The sequence below is a fragment of the Meriones unguiculatus genome, chromosome 4 (genome assembly GCF_030254825.1).
Source record: "Meriones unguiculatus strain TT.TT164.6M chromosome 4, Bangor_MerUng_6.1, whole genome shotgun sequence".
NCBI lineage: Eukaryota > Metazoa > Chordata > Mammalia > Rodentia > Muridae > Meriones > Meriones unguiculatus.
This window is the reverse complement of record NC_083352.1, coordinates 116,949,248-116,975,528: the sequence shown is the minus strand read 5'-3', so window position 1 is coordinate 116,975,528 and position 26,281 is coordinate 116,949,248. Positions and strand designations below refer to the sequence as shown.

General features: G+C 43.6%; 1 protein-coding gene across 18 annotated transcripts in view; it reads right to left on the bottom strand.

Annotated features, from left to right (window-relative positions):
- The window catches only part of Ptprt (protein tyrosine phosphatase receptor type T), a 1,127,865-nt gene that overhangs the window by 745,053 nt on the left and 356,531 nt on the right, over positions 1 to 26,281 (bottom strand). For all 18 annotated transcript variants that reach the window (XM_060382888.1, XM_060382893.1, XM_060382885.1 and 15 more), the window contains exon 3: positions 8,353 to 8,624. In XM_060382888.1, the coding sequence (XP_060238871.1) occupies positions 8,353 to 8,624 (272 nt within the window). The remainder of the gene's footprint in view (positions 1 to 8,352; positions 8,625 to 26,281) is intronic.

The window sequence follows — 26,281 nt, the reverse complement described above, 5'->3', positions numbered from 1 at the left end:
TCCCAATTTATTTCTAATATCAGAGATCAGACCTCTACTCTTGCCTGATGCGTCTAAAACAAAAAGGGGGAACTGTAGAGAGCTGCAGAATGCTATGCCTTAAAGATGGAGCTGGTTTCTGCCTTCCACCTTCCCGATGGTGAGTGCTCTCTGTCAGGAACAACTCCACATTTGGCTAAGGCCGAGGATCTGGCTTGCTTCCATGTATGTGGACCTATCTGCATTGCCCCCGTGGCACGCCTGGGTTGGCTACCCAGAGGCTATTTAAGCTGTGGGCTGGCTTTCCCCGGGGTCCGAGGATTGTTCAATGTTCCTGAATAAACTGCATTGAAAAAAAAAAAAAAGGAAAAAAAAAAAAAGAAATAGCAGAAACATATTCATATTGTGAAACAAAAAAATGACAAATACAAGAAAAAATGTTTTTGTTTTGACAATAAACATAAATGGGTTAAAATAGAGGAAAACACCCATACTGTCTAAATAATCAAAGTCTAATTGTATGCTGTAAGATAAACACCTAAGATAGAATGACTCAGTAACCTTACAAACAAAGAGTGGAACAAAGACACAATAAGGAAAATGCAAGTGAACAGAAAACAGCTGTTTCAAAAAATAATGTGAATGTTTCAAAGTAGAATTTTAACCAAAATGAAAAATATAAACCATTAAGTAGAAATTGGTCTATAAATATCAAACAAAAGACTTGAAAAGAAAATGATGATGGGGAAAAGAACATAGTATCTAAAGATTTTAACCTATGTCTTGGTCTCTGATCAATCAAATAGAAAAAGCAATGTAACAAACATATGTTTGCCCTAAATATGTTAATTTTCTCTTGAAATGCTCATGGAATTATAAAAAGATCTGAAGCTAGATTAGAGTGTAGCATCAATAAGCCTCCCAATGAATAAAATCATATAGGTTTGAATTTATAGATTTTTCTGACCAAATTTTCTAAAACTAGAAAATAAGAAGTCTTAAAAATTAAGTTTTCAAAGTTATACAATACATCTTTTTTCTTTTCTTGTTTTTTTTAATTCTTTATTAATTACATTTTATTCATTTTGTATCCCCCCTGTGGTTTCCTCCCTCCTCCCATCCCAATCCCTCCCTTCCTCCACCCTCTGCATGCATGCCCCTCCCAAGTCCACTGATAGGGGAGGTCTTCTTTTCCTTCCTTCTGATCCAAGTCAATTAGGTCTCATCAGGAGTGGCTGCATTGTCTTCTTCTGTGGCCTGGTAATGCTGCTTCCCCCCCCCCCCAGAGGGAGGTAATTAAAGAGCAGGCCAATCAGTTCATGCCAGAGACAGTCCCTGTTCCTATTACAATGGAACCCACTTGGATACTGAGCTTCCATGGGCTACATCTGTGCATGGGTCTTAGGTTATCTCCATGCATAGTCCTTGGTAAGTCTTGGAGAGATCAGGGATACATGGCACATACCTATACAATACATCTTAATAACTTATGTCATAGTATGTTTCTTATGTTAACAAGAGTCTCAAGAAAATCAAAAGCCAAATGACACACATAATATAAATGCCAGTTAAAGCATATTCTTTTTTTTAATTTTTTTTATTTAACTTTTATTAATTACACTTTATTCCTTTTGTATCCCCCCATAAGCCCCTCCCTCCTCCCCTCCCGGTCCCACCCTCCCCCCCTTTCTGCATGCATGCCTCTCCCTAAGTCCACTGATAGAGGAGGTCCTTCCTCTCCTTCTTTCTGATCTTTTTTTTTTTTTTTTTTTTTTGTTCTTCTCAATGCAGTTTATTCAGGAACCTTGAACAATCTTCTGACCCTGGGGAAAGCCAGCCCACAGCTTAAAATAGCCTCTGGGTAGCCAACCCCAGCGTGCTTCCTGGGCAATGCAAATAGGTCCACATACACGGAAGCAAGCCAGATCCTCAGCCTTTTTTATTTGGAGGGTTCTAATGAATTATTGACAGTCAAAAAAAAAATCAGTAGCCAAAAAAATCTGGCAACTGATTTCAATGGGAAAATTGATATTAATCTCTGAGTGCAAATTTCTTAAATGGCTTGGGAGATGTTCAGGGGTGACTCAGAAGACTCCTTTTGCCTTTGGGGTGGGGACAATGACTGCCCCACCACTCCTCATTGCTATGGAAGGTGCTGATCAATGGCTAGGTTTTAAGTACAGACACCGCAAAGAAAAGAAAGAAAGAGAGAGAGAGAGAGAGAGAGAGAAAGAAAGACCCACGAAGGAGCTGTGAACAGAGTGATAATAGTTATCTTTGGTCATGAAAATGTGAGAAGAGATAAAGGCAGACGGGAGAAGAGGAGAAATGAGAACACTCTAGAGCTGGGTGTCTTCGGGAGCAGGAAGGGAGGAAGGAAGTTGGCTACATGCCCAGAAGGTCAAAGGACACTCACCGGAGCAAGGACCCTGGATGCAAAGACCAGAGTGGAAGACCTGATCCACTCTATCTCAAGTATCTCAAGCCCTATGAAGGGCATTCCTCAGCCTCAAGGCTGGTACATGGAACCTACTGTTAATTACAGCTAGACTGGGTCTACGGCCTTGCTGAAGACCGCCTGGTGCACGTGTCAGGAGGATGGGCCTTACGCAGACTGGTTCAAAAAGCCTGGAAGTAACTCCCAGGAAAGACTGGGAGAGGATTACACTAAACTAAAAAACAGAAAACAAAAACGAAAATGAAAAAACAAATTGTGTGTGTGTGTGTGTGTGTGTGTGTGTGAAGGATATGAACATATCAGGTCATGGCTTAACAGACCCAGGGCTTCTCTTTGATCTTCTGCAATCATTCTGCCGAAGACACAGCAAAAATTTCAAAGGGCTGTAAACATGTCTTAAAAGGTAAGAGGAAAAAAAATGCTAGTTAATCAGAGTCACTCTTAGGAAGAGTGCTCTACAAGTGTTAGAGAGGGATTGCTTAGAGTACAGTCAAGAGCATTCTTTTCCTCTCCAGCTCCGAGGGACCTACATAGAAGAAAGAGCATTTGCTGCATCATAGAAAGAGATGGATATCTCCCTGTGGAAGATGGGTGGGATTCAAAGTGTGGGAGAGAGGACATGCTGCTATGACAAAACCTCCTGAATTGACAGTACCAGATGCCAGATAGATCCGAGAAAGGGCCTGGGTTCTGCAGAGACTTCTACCAATGTGAGGTGAATCCTTCATTTCAGAGGTCTACAGAGCACTGCTCTGTGCTGAATACAAGGCCATTTTACTTAGTAAGGAAATAGAGAGAAGAGCAAGCAGGTGGCTGAAAAAAATTGTAACAGTTTTGTTTTTCCCCTAAATATTAGGGTAGAAAAGTTCAGGACCACTAAAATATGACATAGAATTGATAATACTTGGAAAGAGGCCTAGATCAGAAGCACAAGGCTTCGTGGGCATTAAATCAGCCTTCCCAGGGAGGCAAGGAGGGGTAGAGTGGGGTATGGGGGTTGCAAAGGGAGTTTTCTCACCTGGGGCCCTGCTGAAAGCCCAGCAGTCAAAAGCCCAGTAATATGAAAGATGACATTTTTGTTTATTACAGAGCTGAAGTCAATTTTAGGACTGTGAAATATGACTTTAATAAATGAATACACAAACCCATAAGGTTCAAAGCCCAGCAATGCTGGAAACTGAATTTGACTCAGTCCATGCTATCTATGCACAAGATGGGAGCTTGAAGTCTAGAGGATTTGAAAACCTTTTCTGCTCCTGTCTGAGTCTCTAGGAAGGCCCCCTTCCTCATTATATTACCTGTATATTGAATCTGGGCAGTGGCAGGACTATGGACATGTGTGTGAGCTCAGCTGTGCTCATGGCCACGTGAGTGTCCAGGAATGGCTGAGTGTGCATCTGGGTGACATGTGCTTTTTCCACAATGCTGCTCTCAACACATGAGTGATTTGTCATCATAAAGCTCAGAGCAGAAGAAATGTGACGATTCGGGAAATAGTTTGCAGTTCTCTTGGTGAGGCTGCTTACCTCAGAAAAGGCTCAGAGGTCAGAGAAAACAGGCTAAACAATGGGGTGTCTTTCTTTAAAGATGGCCCCTCTCTTCCCTCCCTTTCCTTCTATTTCTGTTCCTTCTTCCACCCAGTCACTTCAAGCCTGACATGCCCTTCCATTTGTGACCTTCCTTAACCTACAGAGGAAACCATCCTGGTTCTTTTCTATCTTACATCTGAGACAATTGGGATCCTAAATAATAGATGACAGGACACAGGCAATGCCACACAGCTAGAGAGCAGCAGATTCCCAGAACAGAAAAAGTGCTTCCTCAAAACACAGAACACAGGGCTCAGAGCTGGAGAACCTGTGCAGGATTATGGGAACTTTGATTTACCAATAATATCCTTTACACCAGAAGGCAGGATCTTCTGCCAACAAATGCAGGGAGCTTCTGTTCAAATACATGGGATACAGAGAGAGGCCTACCACAGGGCCATGGAGATGGGAACTGATCAAATACCCTTTCTTCCTACATCTCTATCAAAGAGCAGGGCAAACTGTGGGAAAGTCCCTTTTCTGTGTCAATTATGCTATTTAGTATAATTCAAGCCATGATCCTATCCTGTATCTACTCAAAGTAGGCTCTAGAAAACGTCAGATTAGAGCTTGAGGCCTCAGTGAGAGTATTTGTGAATTTATGGAGACAGCAATGTTTATACTCAGCCATTCAATGTGAACACTCTGGGGACCAGGGAGTTTAAGTTGTGGCCAGAGGTTTGTCAATGCTTTGCAACGTGCTGTTGGACTTTGTAATATATCTCTTAGCCTCATTCACATTAGAGTCTGACAGCTAAAGCATGGAAATCTAAGCCTGGTCATCAGCTATTGCTGCACACAAGACTTTATTAGAACAACTACATCTATTCACTGACATATGGTGAATGCCTGCTTTCATGGCACAATAGAAAAGTTAGGTATGTTAGGTGTGGCAACAGTGACTTTAAGGCCCACCAAACTAAAACATTTTCCATCCAGTGCACAATAGGGATATGCCGAAACCACTTATCCCAACATACATGGAAACCTCTATATAGACACTGTGTAACCCAGCAATTCAAATAATCCTCATGATGCTCAGCAACTCACCAAGACAGGAGGAGTAAACTAGGGCTATCTCAGGTAAACCAGGAGGCTGGGACACCTCTCTCTAGAATATCACCTCTCTGCCAAGACAGTCACATGCAGGTTAAGGTCAAATCTCCACGGCAGACACTAGGTTAAGTACCGAGACTCGGATTTCTTTCTGGGTCCCTGGAACCCTGCTTGGCTGGCTGTATTTCCCTGTATAGCCTTAATTTAGGCCACATCTTATGAATATGCACAAACGTCATGGTCAGGGTATCTGTACAATTGACTCTGCAGGGCCATGAAGAGCCTATGACGGATGGTACTTACATAGCACATAGTTCATGCAGATGTTATAACCTTATAAACTGTAAGCACCATGAACTCTGAAATATATCTGACGCTGTGAATGCCAGATCACAGTGTGTGGACCTGGTGCTACTTTAAAACATCTTCACAAGTAGAGAAAAGATAAAACAACAACAACAACAATAATGAGGTCAAAGGCATCTTTCTCAAAACAGCTACAATAAAGAATGTCCCAGTGTTAATGAAACACATATTAGGACCATTATACTCTTTCTTTCTTTCTTTCTTTTTAGCAAACTTTTTGGTAAAATGTTGATGCACTTGCGGAGTGTGTGGGGCCTTACATGATATAAAATGAGTGTCATCCACACTCATTACCACAGGGCTAGGCTCTGCCTGACTCACTTATGCATTTCTGACAGGATATTGTGTACTAGGCCTGTAACATAAGCACTCAACAAGTAATAGGTAACATCATCACCACCACCACCATCCTCTTGGCATCACCATCATGATCATCATCATTCCCTCCCCTCTAAGTTTAGAAGAATTACAGGAAATGCCTAACAGAGGACAATCATTCTAAAACAAATAACAAGTCATTGAGGATAAAATGGGAAATAGATACGGCAAAAAAAAAATCTAGGCTAAGTACTGAAGGTAATTGAGTATTAAAATCTGATTGGCCTGCTCTTTGATCACCTCCCCCTGGGGGGGAGCAGCCTTACCAGGCCATAGTAGAGGACAATGCAGCCACTTTTGATGTGAACTGATAGACTAAGATCAGAAAGGAGAGGAGAACCTCCCCTATCAGTGGACGTGGGGAGTGGCATGCATGCAGAGGGAGGAGGAAGGGTGGGTTTGGGAGGGGAGGAGGGAGGGGCTTATGGGGGGGATGCAGAATGAATAAAGTGTAATTGATGAAAAATTTTAAAAAAATCTTATTTTTAGTTGTCAAAGCAAAGAAGAAATCGGGCTGAAACTGCCTCCTTAACGTAAATGAGCAAGCTTAAGCTCAGTGGAGAAAAGCATCCTAACACTGATGGACTGAAAAAATTTATAGACAGTGGGTGTGGAACTCAGGGCCATCTGAGAAGCCCTGGCCACACACCTGCCCACCTTGGGGATTATCTTCTGCTTCAGACACTAGAAAATCTCTGCAAAATGCACATATGTGGCGCTCTCTTATTTGAAAACCTTCCCTAGTAGGAATGGGGACCTGAGACTAGGTACAAGGGGGCTTACTGGATGATGAAAATGTTCTAAAAATAAAAAATAAAAATAATAAAATAAAAAAACAGTTGACGGTGCTCAAAGCAGAATGCAGTGGCTTCACACTTTTAAAAGGCACTGGATTGCACACTTAAACACATTTCCATAGTTCAGAAATTTTAACTAATGATGTGTTTTAAAAAATTCTCAATCATGATGCCCCAGGTCCCGCCTCTGAGAAAAAGGTATCGGACGGGTCTGATGCTCTTTGGGTGGATACAACCTAAATGAACATCGGTACAAAGTCCCAATTTATTTCTAATATCAGAGATCAGACCTCTACTCTTGCCTGATGCGTCTAAAACAAAAAGGGGGAACTGTAGAGAGCTGCGGAATGCTATGCTTTAAAGATGGAGCTGGTTTCCGCCTTCTACCTTCCCGATGGTGAGTGCTCTCTGTCACAAACAACTCCACATTTGGCTAAGGCTGAGGATCTGGCTTGCTTCCATGTATGTGGACCTATCTGTATTGCCCAGGTGGCACGTGGCACGCTGGGGTTGGCTACCCAGAGGCTATTTAAGCTGTGGGCTGGGCTGGCTTTCCCCAGGGTCAGATGATTGTTCAAGGTTCCTGAATAAACTACATTGAAAGAAAAAAAAAACTGTCTGGAGCTGTGAACCCCAGCAAACATTCTGTGGATTGGAGCGATTCTGCACCCTTTGTCCTCATCCATGGTGAGAGAAGTAGGGTGAGTGAGAATAGGGTTCAAGGCAAACACAACAATTTGGCATCACAATGACATGGTTTAGTTTGGCTTATAAAAGTATTGGCCCACAATGAATTAGGAGAAAGTGGTCCTTTCTTCCCTACTGGTAGTTTGTGAACTACTGCTCTGGGGCTGGCTTATTAGCCTGAACCCCCATGACCTACATGCTGTGCAAGTGCATTTATCCCCTCTGCAAGACATCCTTATAGGACTTGGTTTCTGCTGCGCATGACTACATAATTCTGAAATTCCAGTGCTTGGGAGGATGAGGCAGAAAGATTGATATAAGTTCAAGGCCAATCTGGAATGCATTGTGAGATTCAGGATACTCTGGGCTATAGCACAAGACCCTGTTTAAAAAAAAAAAAAAAAAAAAAAAAACACACACACAGACAATAGAACTGTCTGTTAGAACCTTAGAACAAAACACATAGGAAGAAAGAGAGCTTAGTTTCCAAATTCCTCAAAATCTCTCACTCTCCCTTCCTCCCTTCCTGCATCATCTACTTTCCCAGACATGTCCAGTATCTTGCCCTTGCTTGCTTTCCAGTGTATTGTATTTTAGCTTTCCAAATTGGGCCTGGCTGTCTTCTCTTCTTAGAAACTGTCTTATTGCCCTCCCAACCAAATAGCCTATCCCTGGCTAGTCTGCTTATCCTGTTGACTCTCAACCTTTTCATGTTTGGAATCTAGGTGTTAGAGGCTTCATCGCGTACATTCCTCCAGTCCTAGGGAGCCACATGCACTCTGCATGCTGGCACTGTTTATCTATTCATCGCTCTCCTCCTGATGACCTCCAGGGAGACAGGGGCTGTCCTGGGTCACTTCTGCATCCCTGAAAAGGCCTCCTCAGTGTGAGCTGAATGAGTAAACAAATGAGGACGTTTCTAGACCTATCCACTCTAGGAAAGGCAGGGGATATAAAAGTACATAATTATTACCTGAGAGAGAGAGAGAGAGAGAGAGAGAGAGAGAGAGAGAGAGAGAGAGAGCAAGGTTAAGTGTCATACCTGGTAGAAATGAGGCCAGAAGGTGCTGATGGCAAGCTCGGCCTTCACCCAGCCCTCAGTGACGACTCCAGACACGTTCCAGACAGGGTTCCCTTGGGGACCACCGTTCACCTTCACGTAGACATTCAAGGCTCCCGGGCTGGAGCGATCTCGGCTGGAGAAGTAGTAGTGGAAGTCAATGCAGTGCGTGTCGTTCTCCTTCAGGGTTGGCAGGAGAAGATGAGCTTTCTGGCCCGAAGCCCTTCCAGAGCTGTTCACCATCATGAAGGACCCTAGAGACCCACAGTGGGTAGCAAACAAAGACAAAGAGAGAAAATGTCCTTCTGAAAACTTGCCACACCCATACATGGTACTGAGAAGGGAGGTTGGAAAGGAAGTCCCTTTAGGTGACAGGGTAAGATTGACCCTGAGGAAGCCACAACCCCTCTCAGAGTCTGAGGACTTCCATAACTGGGCAATCCCTACTCACGGTGGTACTGGAAGAATGAGGCAGATAGTACAATACAAAAAGCATTTCTATATGGTAGATTGCTTATAACTTAGTGCAGGACCTTGAGGGAAGCAAGGGACTAAAACATAGTAAGGGAGTCAACTTCAGTCTCTACAGGTAAAAGGAGATGGGAAATGGCCTCACATAAGCTTGGGCTTCTTCCAGCCTAGGCAGAACCCCTGCAATATGGAAAGGTCCTGTGTATGGTCAGACTTCATCTGCAGTTCTGCACTCAGCATGGGAGACTCCACATTAAAGGAGACCATACACAAATAGACCATATCTGAGGAAGAAATAAATCCAGAGAAAAAGTGTGAGAGCCTACCGTAAGATGCTTGAGGAGGCATGCCAAGTGAACGGCACTCACTAAGCACTCGGAGATTCGTATTAGCATTAGGAAACTATTTGCAGAAGGTGTAACTGTTTCTAAGCATGCCAAAGGCTAGGTCATAGACAGGAGTGAAGCTGTTGTAACAAACAGAAATTGTCTCTTGTTCTTTGCCCCTCTCCAGATCCAAGGCCTTTGGCACTGACTTTACAGTTTTCCTCTGTAGAACCAGAGGCTTATCTCTTGACCCTGGGCTCCTTTCATGCATTGTTAATAGAAGTCAAACAGATGTTGAAGCTGATCATCTTCCACTACTTTGTGTGTGTGTGTGTGTGTGTGTGTGTGTGTGTGTGTGTGTGTGTGACATAGAAGCTGATGTCCCAATTGGCTTGGGATCAAGAATTACCATACAAAGATAGGTCATGGGTAAAGAGCTGAGCTCCACCACTTGAAAGCAACATGCACAGCCATGTGGTCAACCTATTTAGCCCACATCAATCAACGTGCAATCGATGCATGGGATCCAGGGTGTTAAGAATCAATGCTTACTGCCGTTTGCCACTGTTCTCCTCCTGAGTGTTCATACAACATTGCTGTGATGTTGGCTAATTGATAAAGCTTCCCAAGAACAAGCTTCAGCTCACTATGAAGAGGCATATCTCAGCTCGTTACACAACATGCTTTATAACCAGTGAAATTTGTGCAAAGTGAAACCCACTGCCCAGGGACAAAGCGAGCCCTCCTCAATGCAGGTGGCACCTCAAAGCCTGCACCAGCTAGGATAGCTAGGGGAATTTTACAATCAAGGGTGAAGGCTGAACTCTGCAGCTTAGAAGTCGTATGATTCTACCGAATAAAATGCATCATAAAACACAGTAGATAAACTCCAGTAACGCTGGGATAAATGTTTTCCATTTAGAAAACCAGCATTGCTTTGAAATCTTATTGTGACCACTAAAATCTTCATTCTGAGTGAAATCTTAAGACCTCTTATCCCCAGGCAAAATAAGCCACTTCAGTAGCCATAAGTCGCCTCGCTCACCCTGATACCATAAGGACTAAGAACTGTAAGTTAATGAGGGTTGGGCTATCTACCTCTTGTAGGGGTTTTAGATAGTCCAGACCATTTACACCTTGTCTCCCGGGTTCTGAACAAATTTACAAGTGGACGCAGAAGGGAGATTATATTAAAAACCTCTGTACAATTGGCCACAAAGCTGGATTACAGAAAATATCAGTCCTGAATCCAACTTAGGCTTCCAGCACTCCCCACATCCAAACAGAAAAAGCATCTGGACACCCTGGAATCCATCCCTAACTCAGTCCGAGTTCCTAGGGGCAAAGCTATTCTTCTGGGGTGATCACTGTGGGGGAGATGGCATTCAGATGAGTTCTTATCAAAAAAGACTCAAAAACGAAGCCAGATGGCAAGGACAGAGGAAACTAAGGTCAGATTTTCGGCAGTCTACTAAGCAGAAAACTCAGCCAGCTCCTGGGGTACTATCCAGTAATATGGAACAAGACTTGTCAAGGGTGTGAAGAACCCTCCCCCTTTATGACCAGGCAGAAACTGAGGGTGAGTGGAAAGCTCTTTCCCTATTACAGATGTTATATAATGATTATCAGCCCCCAATGAGGAATAATTAAAAGATGAATAATTAAAGGACAAATTGAGGTTCAGAGATGAGACTGAGCTAGCATCCATGCCTGTGCCTGTTAGCCTGCATGCAGGCTTCTGGTGGGTCTTTTTGACAGATGGCTTATGGCCCGTATGTTTCAGAGTGGTGGGATATCTTTGCTATTACTTGTATCTCTCATGAACGTGAAAAAGGTAAAAGCCTGGAAAGTAAAATGTGCTAGACTCTCTCTGCCCCAGGTTGCATGACCACTTCCATATCCACTCAGCTCCTGCCAGTCTAGACCATTGCACTTGTACCTGCGGCTTCTTAGACCTAGACCTCACAGCACTGAAAGTTAGGAAAGGGTCTTTCTACAGGTTCATGTCATCACTTCTGCTCATCCTAGCTTCAGGAGCTGAGCAGGCCTTTAGAGGATGTGGCCATTTATCCTACCAAGTGCAACCTCACACATAACTCTGAACAGAGAGACAGAAGAAATGTCCAGCCTCCCTACATTGTTCAGAGGAGCCACAAAACTCAGTTTGAAAGCAGTCAGAGTATGCTGTGCACCTGGTCCATGCTTGGTCCTTAACAAGCAGCTTCCTGCCCACATCTATCCTTCAGTGTCTTCTCTTTCTAATCAATGCTCCATTCACAGCCTCAGCAACACCTAAGAGGTCAGAAGACGTGAGGATCTCAGACTCCATCATCCCTGTGGCATTTATGCCTGCATTTCTATCAAGAGCCTCATGTGGTGTATCCTCATGTGGATAATGCACACGCATGAACATATGGAGATGACCAGTCCCTTCTCTTCTCCCAGAAATGCTGACTGTTCAGGATTTCAGTACTTCATGAGAGGGTAGGGCCACAGTGAAAGAGCCAGGAGAGCCAGGAGTATATTGAAGGTCACCCACCTTGCAGGAGCACTCATTTTGGACACACAAGGATTCTTTAGAAAGAACATTCTATTATTGGATTATGGAGCCAATGAAAATTTGAGATTTGTATTTCCACAGCAGTGTCATTATTATTTGGGCTCCTCAGTAAGACCCTACTATCTCTCTCAGGTCCCTTTATTCAGGGAATCGAAAGTATGAAGCAAAGTTGCAAGATGCTGTAAACTCGGGTGCCAATAAGAGAAGCAATTCTGGGTGGTTTGAATTAGAAGGGAAGGTGAAAAGGCACAGAGGCAGGAAGCCACAGAAGTCAGGAAAGCAGGTGCAGCATCTTAGAGGGTATGGGATAATACACCAACAGCCCCTCCATGAGAGGTCTGGCCACACACTCTCCAGAAAAGCAAGAAGCCATATCCCTGAGTCATTTGAGCCCGGCCTGCCATTTCTAAGATTGCTCAAGTGTGAGAGCCCTGTTCCGCAGCAACTCAGTGGGGCCCTCTTTGATCAACAGGTTGGCATAATTAATATCATCCCAGGGCTGTCGGTTTCCTAGAGATCAAAAATGAGCCAGTCATTATGCCTAGATCAGTCAAAAAACAAGAAATAGAAAGACTGTAAATACAGTTTTTTTCCTTTGCCCTTAAAAAAAATGCACCAGTGATAAGGAACATAAAACAGCATTAGTTTCTTCGTAGTTATTATACATAACACTGAAAATCGTGGAATTAAACCAGGAAGTACTCTCTGGCTAGCCATAAATTTTGCATTTCCCCCTCCGTGCATAATAATGCCTTGATAAGCGCCCTGTTACTGATGTGTCTGCCACACAGATACCCTTTTTGGAGGCAGCACGCTTCTCAGTAGCAGATGGCGGCTATTGTGTTTACACATGAGCACCTCAGGATTGCATTTCCTCACGTCGGCAGTAAAAAGAAAGTCCTAATTGAGTTTTTAATGGCTTTGCACATTGTTCATTAAGATTACATGAGTGTGCTTGGGCGACTGGCAGCTGAGGGCCTGCAGCTCTGAGAACAAGAACACGGAGCGGTCCCTGCAGACAGGTGGCCTGCCAGCTTTGAGAGCCAGGACCTATGAAGGGAAAAAGGGTAGAGGCAAAGGCCCAAGAGCTGCTGAAAGCCAAGCAGCTAGCAGCATGGAAAGGGTCCTGGATTAGACAGCTGGTTTCCCTTTCAGGTCTGTTGTTTCTTAGGGGTGTGACTTTGAGAAAGAGCTCAGCCCTCAGTTTCCTCATCTATAAAATGGGATGTGGAAATTGATGTATGGAAGTTTGGCATTCATGCCAGTGAATATTAAATGACAAACAGTCTCGTCTCAGTGAGTGTGGATTTTGTAATAAATAGCAAGCAGAAGGTGATATTGACCTGGGAAGTGACATTGAGAAGGTTCTACATACAAGGAATTGGTCTAAACAGCATTTAGCACTCCAATGATGTAGCATCACGCTAGCCCTGTGTTTACTGATGCACAGACCAGGACTCGTGGTGATTGAGCTGTGTGTCAGAAATCAGGCTGTGCATGCCTCTGTGTTTGGTGCAGGCCTGAAAGGCATATGGTCTTTAGAATACCACCAGAAAGCACTCTTTTGCTTAACTTCCTGGAGGCAACATGATATCTTTTCCTCTTGCAGAGCAACCTGAGAAAACATGCCTCCGGCTATATGATTCAGGTAAGGACAGCAGAGTAATCTATAGCAAAAACTGGAATGAAGTTAGCAACTTAGAGCCTCGGGCTTCATTGTGTCGTGTGACCTCAGACAAGCCACTTGCTTCACACTAAGTGAATTTATAAAATCAAGTTGGACAGAAATCTCATCTATACTTCTTTTTCCTGGACCATGTCAAGCAGGTCTCTTAAACTCAGCCTCCATTTCCTCTTCTTCAAAATGGCTATAAAAGCCCATTTCACACTGTACTCACAAAGGATTACATGAAATGCTGTTTAAAACGTGCCTATACAAGGTTGTGGCTTCTTGGGTCCTCAATCTTAGTTTCTTTTTTAGCTTTCCCATTGTGCCAGATTTATTTCCATATAGCAGAGAGAGATTACCAGAGTGGGAGAAAAAGCCAGGAATTGAAGGGTAGGGGCATGGTTTGGAGTTTAAAGTGCTTACTGTGTAATCATGAAGACTAGAGTTTAGATCCCTAGCACCTATGTGCACACTTGTATTTCCCATGCTGGGAAAGCAGAAACCTGAAGATCCACACTCAGTGAGAGACCCTACCTCAAAAAATGAGGTGCAAAACTAAAGTCCAAGTAGATCAAAGGACTCAACATAAAACCAGACACACTAAACCTGTTAGAAGAAAAAGTGGGGAAGAGCTAGAACTCATTGGCACAGGAAACAACTTTCTGAACAGAACACCAACATCTCAGGCTCTAAGATCAACAATCAATAAATGGGACCTCATGAAACTGAAAAGCTTCTGTAAAGCAAAGGACACTGTCGTCAGAACAAAAAGCCTACAGACTGGGAAAGGATCTTCACCAACTGTATATCTGACAGAGAGCTAATACCCAGAATATATAAAGAAATAAAGAAGCTAAAAGGCAACAAATCAAGTAATCCAATAAAATAATGGGGTACAGAGCTAAACAGAGAATTCTCTGTAGAGGAATACAGAATGGCAGAGAAACACTTAAAGAAATGCTCAATGTCCTTACTCATCAGGGAAATGCAAATCAAAATGACCCTGAGATTTCACCTCATACCCGTCAGAATGGCTAAGATCACAACACATTCTGGAGAGGATGTGGAGAAAGGGGAACCCTCCTCCACTGCTGGTGGGAATGTAAACTAGTACAACCACTTTGGAAATCAATATAGTACTTTCTCAGACAACTGGAATAGCGATTCCTCAAGATCCAGCTAGACCACTCCTAGACATATATCCAAAATATGCTTAAGTACACAACAAGGACATTTGCTCAACAATGTTCGTAGCAGCTTTATTCATAATAGCCAGACTCTGGAAACAACCGAGATGTCCCTCAACGAAAGAATACAATTAAAAACAAGGAAATAATGAAATTTTCAGGCAAATGCTGTGATCTAGAAAAGTTCATCCTGAGTGAGGTATCCCAGAAGCAGAAAGACACAAACAGTATATACTTACTTATAAGTGGATATTAGACATATAATATAGGATAAACATACTAAAATCTGTACACCTAAAGAAGCTAATCAAGAAGGAAGATCCTGGGTAAGATGATCAATCCTCACCCAGAAAGACAAATGGAATGGACATTGGAAGAAGGAGAAAACAGGAAACAGAACAAGAGCCTGCCACAGAAAGCCTTTGAAAGACTCTATCCAGCAGTGTATCAAAGCAGATGCTGAGACTCATAACCAAACCTTGGGCAGAGTGCAGGGAATCTTAAGAAAGAACGGGGAGACAGTAAGACCTGGAGAGGACAGGAGCTCTACAAGGAGAGCAACAGAGGCAAAAATTCTGGGCATGGGGGTCTTTTCTGAGACTGATACTCTAGCCAAAGACCATTCATGGATATAATCTCAGATGTAGCCAATGGCAGCTCAATCTCCACATGGGTTCCTTAGTAAGGGAACAGGGACTGTCTCAGGCATGAACTGAGTTGCTGGCTCTTTGACCTCACCCCTCGAGGGGGTGCAGCCTTGCCAGGCCACAGAGGAGGACAATGTAGCCAGTCCTGATGCGACCTGATAAGCTAGGGTCAGATGGAAGGGGAGGAGGATCTCCCCTATTGGTGGACTTGGAGAGGGGCATAGGAAGAAAAGAGGGAGGAAGGGTGGGATTGGGAGGGAATGATCTCTGTGAGTTGAAGGTCAGCCTGCTTTACAAAATGAGTCCAACACAACCAAGGCTGTACAGACAAACCCTTTCTTAGGGAGAGAGAGAGAAACAGAATACAGCACACTGCCCTACCCATACCCTCTAGAGCCAATCAGGCATCAAGGTCTTGGAGAACTAGCTAGCTCCTTATCTTCTCAGATCACCTGCCATCCTTCTCGGTGGCCACTGCCCAGGAGGCAAGCCACCAAGCAGTGTTTCTGCTTCAAGTTCCTGCTTGACTACTGTTCAGACTTCCGCTGATGATGGGATGTGACTGGAAGGATAAGCCAAATAAACCCATTCCTCTCCCAAGTTGCCTGTGATAATAGTGCTTTAATCACAGCAACAGAAAAGAAATTAAAATAACATCCAAGTAACCTATGTGCACAGGTTTTGATCGGGCTATGCCCTTACTGATATCGATGCTACCCAAGGCATCAAACTCCACAGATCTCACTTACTCTGTGTGGCTGTCACAAATGCCCAAAGAACAGTTACTCCTGCAGCGTGGTCAGAACACACAGCTGTATATGATGAGTCCACTGTTTCTATGAGACCGAGTTTAAAAATTCATACTGATGAAGTTAAGCTGTCTGGCCAAAAGCAGTCAGAGGTTAGGTGCGTAACGTGGAACAAAAATAGTAAAAGAAACAATGTACTGTCGAGCTTGAAGATTCATGTGCAAGAGAACCACTCAGTGTAACTAGCATTGCCATGAAAACGTATCACCATTAAGCTGATCAAAAACATAACAGTAAGCCAATAGCCATAGTAACAAACATATCATTCAGCATTACCATATCATCTGTGAAAGCAATCTAATTACCACGTGTCAAAAAAAGGAAAGAGAGTGGCTTCTTTTTTAATATACCAGAAAAATGGGGGGAGGGTGTTAATTACAGCTTAATGGATGCATAATACGTATTTAAAACAAGGAAAATAGATCCCGAAATTTCAAAGGAACTGCACATTGTGAACATTTTGTCAGTCAGTTTGGGTGAACAAGTCCTAAGTATTTCTGTAATCATCCATTCAAACCAGGAAGTTGGGATTTATGCATTTCATATGCAAATTTGTTAAGGCAATTTTCTAAGAAACTGTTATCTGATAATCCATGTTGGTGTGGATAATGTTTAAAAATGGAGTGCACCTAGGTGATTGGAATTGATGTGTGACAGAAGGAGATCCCTGCTTCTCATCCTCTATACCAGATTCATGCAGAGCCAGGCTTGGGGTTCATGGGCACTTGGGTCTTTCTCCCAAACACTGGAAAGCTAAGAAACCTTTACTATTCTTCTTCTGAGATGATATTAAGAAAGATAGGAACAAACTAAAGAAAAAAGGAAAAACCAAAAGTAGACAAGGTGAGGAAGAGAGGAGGGGGCAAGGAGGGATGGCAGGACAGACAAGGAGGTGTGAATCAGGAGGAGTAAAACACAGGAAGGAAAGGTCACAGATCCAGGAGTGAACAAAGAAGAGAAAGATTGGGTCACAGGGAGGAGCAAAATCCAAAGCACATTTATATAGCCTCTTAATATACTTACAGTACCCCCCCAAAACACACACACACATACACACACACACACACACACACACACACACACACACACACACCTTCACAAAAAGTAAAACAATAATCACTGGTAAGCCAGGAAACATGGCTTACTTGGAAGCATGGTTAACTCCAGTGCTCTCCTTGGCTCCTTCTGAGGAAGAGTAGGGAGGAAAGGGCATTCTGTAAGAGTCTATTCTGGAATTAACATAGTATCTCCCTCCCTCTCCCTCTCCCTCTCCCTCTCCCTCTCCCTCTCCCTCTCCCTCTCCCTCTCCCTCTCCCTCTCCCTCTCCCTCTCCCTCTCCCTCTCCCTCTCTGTCTCCCTCCTCCTTTCCCTCTCTCTTTGTCTCCTTCTTACCCTTCTTCCCTCTTTCCCTCCATCCTTCCTGCTCCTCTGTATTGATTCAAGAATTCCCCTCTCTCTTTACCAACATCAAACACATACTACCCAATTTATTTACATCTGTGCAGTGTGTTTAAAATCAGCCTCACAAAGGACTTAACTACTATTACCATGTCTTACAGAAAGAAAAACAGACTCTGAGCAGTGACATTTTCCTCAAGGCCATAGAATTAACACCAACGCTGGGATTCGAACCTAAGCAGCTGCCATTGTCATTTCAGCTCCTATCTTTATGCCACTCGTGGGCATGTTATATTTTGCGGCAAGAGGTGGACACAAACTCCGTGGAGTTATATGGTCTGACCCTGGAGAACTGGGACAAGCAGGAAGAGGGGCAAAGAGTGAAAGGAAAGAGTAAAAATGTTGTGTCCTGGAAAGCAGTTACTGTATGAAAAATAAAGAAAACCGGGTGGCTGAGATACTGTCAGACCCCAAACCATTTTTGACATTCATGGGGCTGAGTCTTTTGTGTCTACCACTCAAAACTGAAATGACATGGAACTAAAATACACATTTATTTAAATCCCCAACACTTCACATATCCGTTGGCAAGATAATATTTTGATTAGTTACATTTATGCTCCAATTACACTCAGAATGTTCAACTATGCTCTGTAGAAAACACTGAATTATTACTTCATGTATTTGCAATGGGAAGAGATACAAATCAAAAGGCAGAGAGAAAGAGAAGAAAGGGAGGAAAAGGATGAGGAGGGAGAGAGGAACAGGGGAGGAAGAAAGAGGGAGGAGAGGGAGGAGGAAAAGGAGGGCAAAACAAAGAGATGACCTGTTAAAATAATGCTGCCTTACTTTCCTATTACTAAATTGGGTCATTGCTATTAGTTCCAACGTTTTAAAATGCCAGGGCTGAGAAAGACATACAGTGTCACTACCAACTTTTACACTCAATAGATGTGTTTATGTTCCTTATAGAAACTAGTCTGAAAGCAAACTGGCCAGGTGTTCAGTGATTGGCAAGGTCATAAGAGAGGAATATTTGTTGTGATTTCTGTTTGTTTTTCTCCTGGGAAGAGCATCCATCTATTTCCCAAAGAGGTCCACAACCTTGTCTATGATAAATAAACAAAGGCTAAGAGCTTCTCTGAGTTTTAAAAAATATCTGTCCTGGTGATGCTAGGAGGAACTTCATGTGTGTGTGTATGTATGTGTGCATGCATGCGCATGTGTTCCTTGATCATAATTCCTCAGGTACCATCCACTTTTGGTAAGACAGGGTTTCTTTCACTGGCCAGGAGCTTGCCACATAGGGCCAGCTGCCTGGCAGCAAGCTTCAGGGATCTAGCTATCTCCAGTTTAGGGGATCAAGCTCAGGTCCTAAGTTATACTCCAGGGGAGGGCATCTTATCATAAGTGCTGGCCCAGTAGTTAGCACGCCACATTGTGACGGTTGAAGGTGAGTGTGTGCCCCTATCAATAGGCCTTTCAGCCCTTGGAGTTCTACTAAGGTTTGCATATTCCCAGATTCCACGGCATCTGTCCCTCAGTCCTCAAATGTAAGAGCTCACTCTCCTGTCTTATGTTTGTCGTGCATAACTGGCAGAAGACTTCTAGTACCTACATTCCTCAGTTTCTTCAAAATGGCAAGCCAATCCTCCTGCCAGTTTCCTCATAAAACCCACTAGAATCAAACAGTTTAGTAAAGTTCATAAACTTCAGATGTTTGTCCTTCAGCTACTTTGTGTCTGACACTCCAGGGGCATAGTAGATTGTACTGGAAAACATCTCACCTTCTGGGAACCACAACAAAATCAAAAGCAATCGCAAGAATCTGGGAGGTCTCATGATGAGCACGGCATGTGTATGGAGGAGGCATGAAAAGAAAGAAAACAACAATCATCTTGAGTAAATAAATGTGAGGTGCTGTGGTGATGATGGAGGTATCAGACAGGTAAAAAGAAAACAGAGTGTTCCATGCAGACAAAATTTCTGTTTCAAAGCCACAAAGTAAGAGTCTCAGCCTTGTGGAGCCCCCAGTAATTGCTAACCTTCATTCTCTTGGCTTATAGATAAGAAACTTGATAGTCAGAGAGGAGCAGAAAGTTGTCCAAAGGCACATTAGTCTAAAGAGACAGTACCAGCTTTTGATTTTCGTTTTGTGTCTGACTTTAAGATCAGAGCTATTTTCCTCTAAAAAAAACAAGTCCAGAACTGTAGCATGTAACCAGAGCACCTGGAAATCTTCTTAACATTTGCTGGGATCCACCTGAAATCAGTTTGGGGTAGAGTGCAAGAATTTGCATTTCCGATAAGCCTTTAAGTGAGGCTAATACAGTTGATCTTTGGCCCCACTTAGTAAGCCACTGTGGTAACGGCTCTGTAATTGCCCAGCCTCCTGCCCAAGCCAGAAGCCTATGAACTTAAAAAAATCAACAAGTGGTCCTGGCCCCTGTCTCCTCCTGAGGCCACAGGAGGCTTACCTGCTGAAGAGACTCCCTTTCTGCCTGAGACATGCCCTGCCTACTCTTTACAGGGGCCTGAGGTCTATGGCCACTGGGCTTCCATTGTAAAAGCTCTCTCTACTGCCCAACCCCAGCAAGCCCTCTCCTCTGGTCTGAGCAATCTCTCTCCCATCATTGTTAATTACGAAGAATATCATTAGACATTCATCGACTCCCCCAAATGTACTAGGGTCTGCATAGAAAATAGCACAATAATTATTCCTCCTCTTTCACCATCCTCTAAGGAGCTATAAGAGTTTGACAGCTGTTATCCAATTAATCCTGACAGCTTTTTTTTTTAATCTAAAGGTATTTTTTTTCCATGTAAGATGGAAAAAGCTATTTCCTTTTTTGAGAGAAGAATGAGAGCAAAGAAAATACAAATAACTTGGCCAACATCACTAGGGCCATTTATTGCCTCTTTTCTTCTACAGAGTCATTGAAATAACGGATGATAAGAGCAGGGGCTCCAGATTTAGATTGTCAGATCCAACTCCCAACCCTGCCATCTCCCAGATGTCTTTTGGCAAGTTCCTTAAACTCCCTCAGCTTCAGTTTCTTTATTTATAAAATGGAGGTGATGAGGTAGCACCCATATCGCCTGTTTGTTATAATAACTTAGTATATGGAGATTTAATATATTAACTACCATACTGCCACAGTCATTGGGAGTGTCAACCCTAAGACAGTTGATCCCACACAGATTAATCAGGCCCCACCTACTTTTACTGTTCATATAGGCAACCGTCCTAGGAGACACCATGAAGTCATGAATATCCTTTCCAACTGAGCCCTACAGAGCATGTCTATGTGCCAGTGGGTCCCCAACTACGGTCCCTAAGTAGCTGCAGCAGCATCAGTGGGAATTCATCATAAATGCAAAACTTCAGGCCCTACCTAGACTAAGCCACAGCTCTATAAGGGGGATGGGTGTCCAACCATGGGCTCAGAAGGTTCTCTGGGGAATACAGATATACATTCAGTTTTGAGAAACACATCCTTAGCAGAATACAGATGACCCAGCAGAATACAGTAGCTACTGCCAGCTCCTATTCTCGGGTGTTCCATGTTCCTCCACGAAGAACTACTGTGGTCAGAAGCTAAGTTCTGGATACTTAACTACACTTTTGAAACTGTTAGGCTTCAAACCCAAGACTAACAGCTGTGGTGCTATTTCACACATCAAAGCAGACCTGGCCCCCAGGGTCTCCCTGCATCCCTCAGTCCCTTCCTGTTATAGGGTGTTCCTGACTGGCATTCGCTGCCCCTATGCTGAACTCTCCAGCCCAAGGGGCTGGGATGCTCTTCCCTATATAACCCAACCATTTGGTTAGCCCCTCTCTTTGAACCTTTGGACCTTCTGGCTGCTGCTTCTGGTTTTCCTCTCTTGTGCTCCCTTTCCCTCCTCCTCCCCATGTGGCCTACCTCAGTCTGGACTTATTCACTCTGGACTCACCCAGATGTCCCTATCTTTGCCTCTTCTTATACACTCCCTTTTATCTACAATAAATCTCCTCCACCATAGATAGGAGCAGTCATGCTTTCCCTTTTCTTTCTGTCTTTTTCCGTTCATTCATTTGATGCTAGAACCTGGGACCAGTCATGTTGCCTTTCTTTTTCTTTTTATTTCTTTTTAAAATTTAGAAACCACCCTTAAAAAAGGGCTCTTCCAGGATGACTCAATCACTGACCCCACTGTCTAGCCAGGCACTTTTTAATATGAAGGTTCTATGGTTACACCGTGTGTCAGAGGGCTGGAGGAGAAGGGCTCTGGGGAGAAGGGACAACTCACAGATGCAGACAGTTGCCTGGTCCTTGAGGACATTGCCGTTAGCCCATTATTGTCAACCAAACCCCCTAATTTAGTCCTTCAAGGTCTTCACTTCAGCCACTGTTCCCAGCCACTCTTCTTCCTCTTGCTGCTGTCTACTGTATCCTAGACAGCCTCGGGGCTGCAGGCTTCAGACTACTAAAGATAATTGAATGAGCCAATGGCTCCACCCAGGCTCCATGGCAGGGCCTGGTCACGGAAAGAATAGAGAAGATGAAGTCGCTGGGATAGAGGAGACCACGGTGAACTCTACCTGAGTGAAGGATTCCTTCCCTAGGGCTCCGCAAGAAAGGTAAACACTTTGAGGGGAGACAAGCAGAAACTGATTGCCTCAGGGTCCTGGAGGCAGGAGGTCTGAGATCCACGTGTCCTTGAGGCTAGTTCCTTCCCAGGGCTCTGTCAGGGGATCTGTTCCAACAGGATCCCATCTCAAGTTTCTGACACTTTGCAGAGATCTTTGGTATTTTTCGCATATAGATACACGCCCTGGTCCATACCTTCAGATCTACCTAGTGTTTTGCCTATGTTCCTGATGTTGGGTTTGTTTCTTTCTTTCTAAATGGAAAAGTCAATCATTTTAGATCAGTGGCTATCCTATTTCAATATGATCTAATCTTAATGAGTTACATATACAGTAGTTATTTCCCAATAAGTTCGCCTGGCCTACTGGGAATTCAGATCTCAATATATGGAACTGGAAGAGAAAATTCACTCCTAACAAGCTACCATACACATGCCTTCGAAAGGTATCATTTTCTCTCTGGTAGTGATCCTAGTGATTCCTGTAGAGATGACTTAACATCAGACTCAGAGGAGGTGTGGGATGTCGTTTTAATGATGAAGTGGTATATAAAGAAAACAACAGAAAAGCAGTTGGGTGGGGTTAAAATAAAAAGAACACACACACACTTGAGGTGCCTCCTTACAGTCCTGTTTTCTGGCACAGGTAGGTGCTTTCTACAGACTCCTGGCATTTAATTGGGCTTGTGATTGCAGTTAGTAAACTTGTCCTGAAGAGGAAGCTTAATGAGGGGTAATAGTTGATGAAAGTCTGGTTTGCACTGATGCTACATCCAAGTGCCACTGGGAAGGAGCAGGCATTTCCTCCCTTCTGTGGGGCTGCCTGCTCATTGGTGACACAGTGTTTTCTATGATAAACGTATACTGTGCTCCTCATATGATATACCAGGCACTGTTACAGGCCCTGGGAATACAGCTGTGAACAAAAACAGCCAAGACACTTAATCAAAGCCACTTTTCTGAGATGACAATTCTCCTCAGGGTCTTGAAGCAAGTTGAATGGGGTCCCTGTAGACATCCCCCGGGGAGGCTCACCAGCCTTTTTATTCTATGATTTGCCCATTTTCAGTCCTTGATTTTTAGCTCATCTTTCAGTGCTCTGAAGTACCTCACAATGATTATTTCCCCAGGCAGGTCCTGTGAATGGTGCATTCTCTGAGCTGTGCATTTGTGACTCTGAATCGTTTTTATAAAATAAATCATATGGCTGTAAATACATTTCTTAAGTTGCAGCACATGCTTTGAGATGGGAGAGGCAGAGATGAACAAAGACAGAGACAGAAAGAGATAGATACACACACAGAGAGAGAGAAAGAGAGAGAGAGAGAGAGAGAGAGAGAGAGAGAGAGAGAAACAGACAGTGTGTGCACATATAGATTTAAGGGCCATGAGATTACCTCAGGATTACCTACAGGTGTCGTCCATAATATTTTTGACAAGATGCTCACTGTTCATAAGTTTGCCAGTTAGGCTAGGATAGCTAGAGGCTGAAGCTGCCTATCTCTGTCTTCCTGGCCCTGGAATGATAAGTGTATGCCTCTCCACCCACCTTTTGCACATTGGTTTGGGGAACTGAAAGTTTTCATGCCCTTTTGGGGAGCACTTTACAGACCGAGTCATTTCCCCAGCTCCCTCAACCTTTCCTAAACAACACAGATCACTGACTCTCATGCTTTGAGAAAGACAAGGAGAGCAGGCTCACACCTTTTCTATCAGGTTCTCTCTTCAGATTCTCTCCTGGAAAGCAGGTAGACACACGTGTCTCACACCCCAGTTTCTGGGTACAGGAGATTGTCTTATCTTGGGGGTAATGGTGAACACGGCCCTGTGGTTAACTTACAGGCTCTGGATATTTGGGCAGTCAAGTCCTCCCTCTGCCACATCCTAAAGCATTTCCCTCAACCAATTATTTTTAGGCTCTTTCTTTTTCTTTGTTTCCTAATCATTAAACCAGTGCTAGTACAGTAGCCACAGCATAATAATTAATTTAATTAATACGTGAAACAACCCATAGAAAGAGCTAACAAATGACTTACATGGAAGGTTCAAAAGTCAGTATTTCAGGATTTGCATGACATAAAGTCCTTGTTACAGCTCCTCAGTTGCAGTGGTGAAATGTGACAGCCGCAACAAAGAACAGATATAAATAAATAGATGAGCTGTTGCTTTAGTTACACTGCTCATTGCTGTCACTGAATACCTGACAAAAAGCAACTGGATGCATGAAGGTTTTTATTTCAGCTCACGGTTTGAGGGGATACAGGTCATGATGCTGTGGAAGGCATGGTGTCAGGGGCATGAGATGTCGGGTCATACTTGTGTTCAGAGTCTGAAATTACGGAGACGAATGCTGGTATTCAGCAGGCTCCCCACCCCTCTTTCCCTGTTTTATTCAGCCCAGTACCCCAGCCCACCAGATGGTGCAACCTACTTTAGGGTAGGTCTTCCCTCCTCAGGTACAATGTCAGACACATCCAGAGGTGTGTCTCCCAGGTCATTAAAATGCAGGTTAACTGATGATGCGGGTTAACCATCACAGGTGCACTTCTCTAAGGCTATGCGACATCAGAGATGACAGAGACAGCACATGAACCGCAGCTTGTTGACCCCTGACTCAGAACATTCTGGACATGGGTTAAATTCTTCATAAGAACTAGCCATTATTATTACTAACTACGTGGAGCTTGCAAAAGGGTGGTAGGTAGATCCTCTCCTACACTTACTTTCTGGTTCTGACACGAGGAACAGATGACATACAAAAAGCCCTCATGCTCATAAACACTCTTACCAGCCCACCTCTAGCACCCTACGAGTGAAAACTACACCTTCCAAGAGGCAGTGCGCTACCACCATTACCCTGCTAATTTCTGCTTTGGAATTGGGAGTGTTGGCCTCAAGCAACAGGAAAGGGTGTGGAAAAAACTATGAAGGTTGAGAGTTTAGGGAGGTATTGTTCCCTGGAAGGGAACGTCTGTCCCATTTTAGACTAGCTTCCATCCTCTACTAGAGGGGCATGGAAGAATTGAATCCTCATCTACACTTTGACTGGCAGCACGAGTGACAGGATGACTGCTCCAATTAGTCGTAGAGCAGCAGACAGTTCTTCCAGATTCCATTTAAGGGGTTTGAAACTTACTAGATGCTATTGCTATGGCCTTTTGCATTTGTTGCTGTTTTCATGGGGGAAGTCAAAGTAGCTAGGATTCCAAAAGGCTCTTCAGGCTAATCTCCATCATGGTCTGTTGCTGAAAATAAATGGTGTTGGGCTAAATATGCTTATTATTGGCCCTAGAATTATTACGGCGATATTACTTAACCCGTTATCGCAATCAAATAAAAACACAGACACCAGTTAGATTTTATAATTGCCTTGTTTACCTTGGGCTGGGCAGAGAGTCTGTCTACACTATGGAAATAATCAAAGATAGGATATCTTTGAGCTCCTATCCCATGCCATCTGCCTTAACCATTCCTAACTGGCCTATCTCCCATCCATAATTCCATAAACACTTGATTATTCTTCATCTGGGCCACTTTGTCCATCCTCTCGTGGAGTCCTTCCTCCTGGCCCACGTGGTTCTCTTTCCACCTAACCCATGGTGGCTTCCTCCTTCTTCCTCTCTTCCTTTCTGTCCCCTTCCCAAGATTTCCTCTGTTCTCCTAGGCCAAGAACTTCAGCTCTGCCTGCCTTACCATTGCCTTACTCATGTCTCAGCTTTTTATTGGTCAAACAGGAATAATTTCCTAGGAAAGGCTTACACGAGAACAGGTGAACATGAGAATTTGCTTGTCCAGGCAGGGACCAGATTTTAGGGGCCAATAAAATACATAGCACCAGGCCAACCCCCAACTATGATTTCTTAGCATCCAGAGTAGAGTTCCTGAGGTCTGTACCCTCTGTATCTACTGTCTCCTACTGGAAATGCAGACTCAATTCCTTGTCCATCCCTGAGATTTCACACCATTTCCTTTCCTACCTTCCCCAAGGCTTAAAATAGTCCATATCTCACCCATCGAGACCAGAATGGGTATATTGAACCACAGAACTGGAAATCAGAGACAATAGGTGCCCACCAAACTTGTCGTCTTGTGAGGAAATGCTTGCTCATGAGGGCTTCAATCTCTCTCATACCCTTTTATGTATTCACTCACAACATCATTCATTCATTCAGTAACTCATGTATGTGTCCATAAAATATCCATGAGCAAGCATCA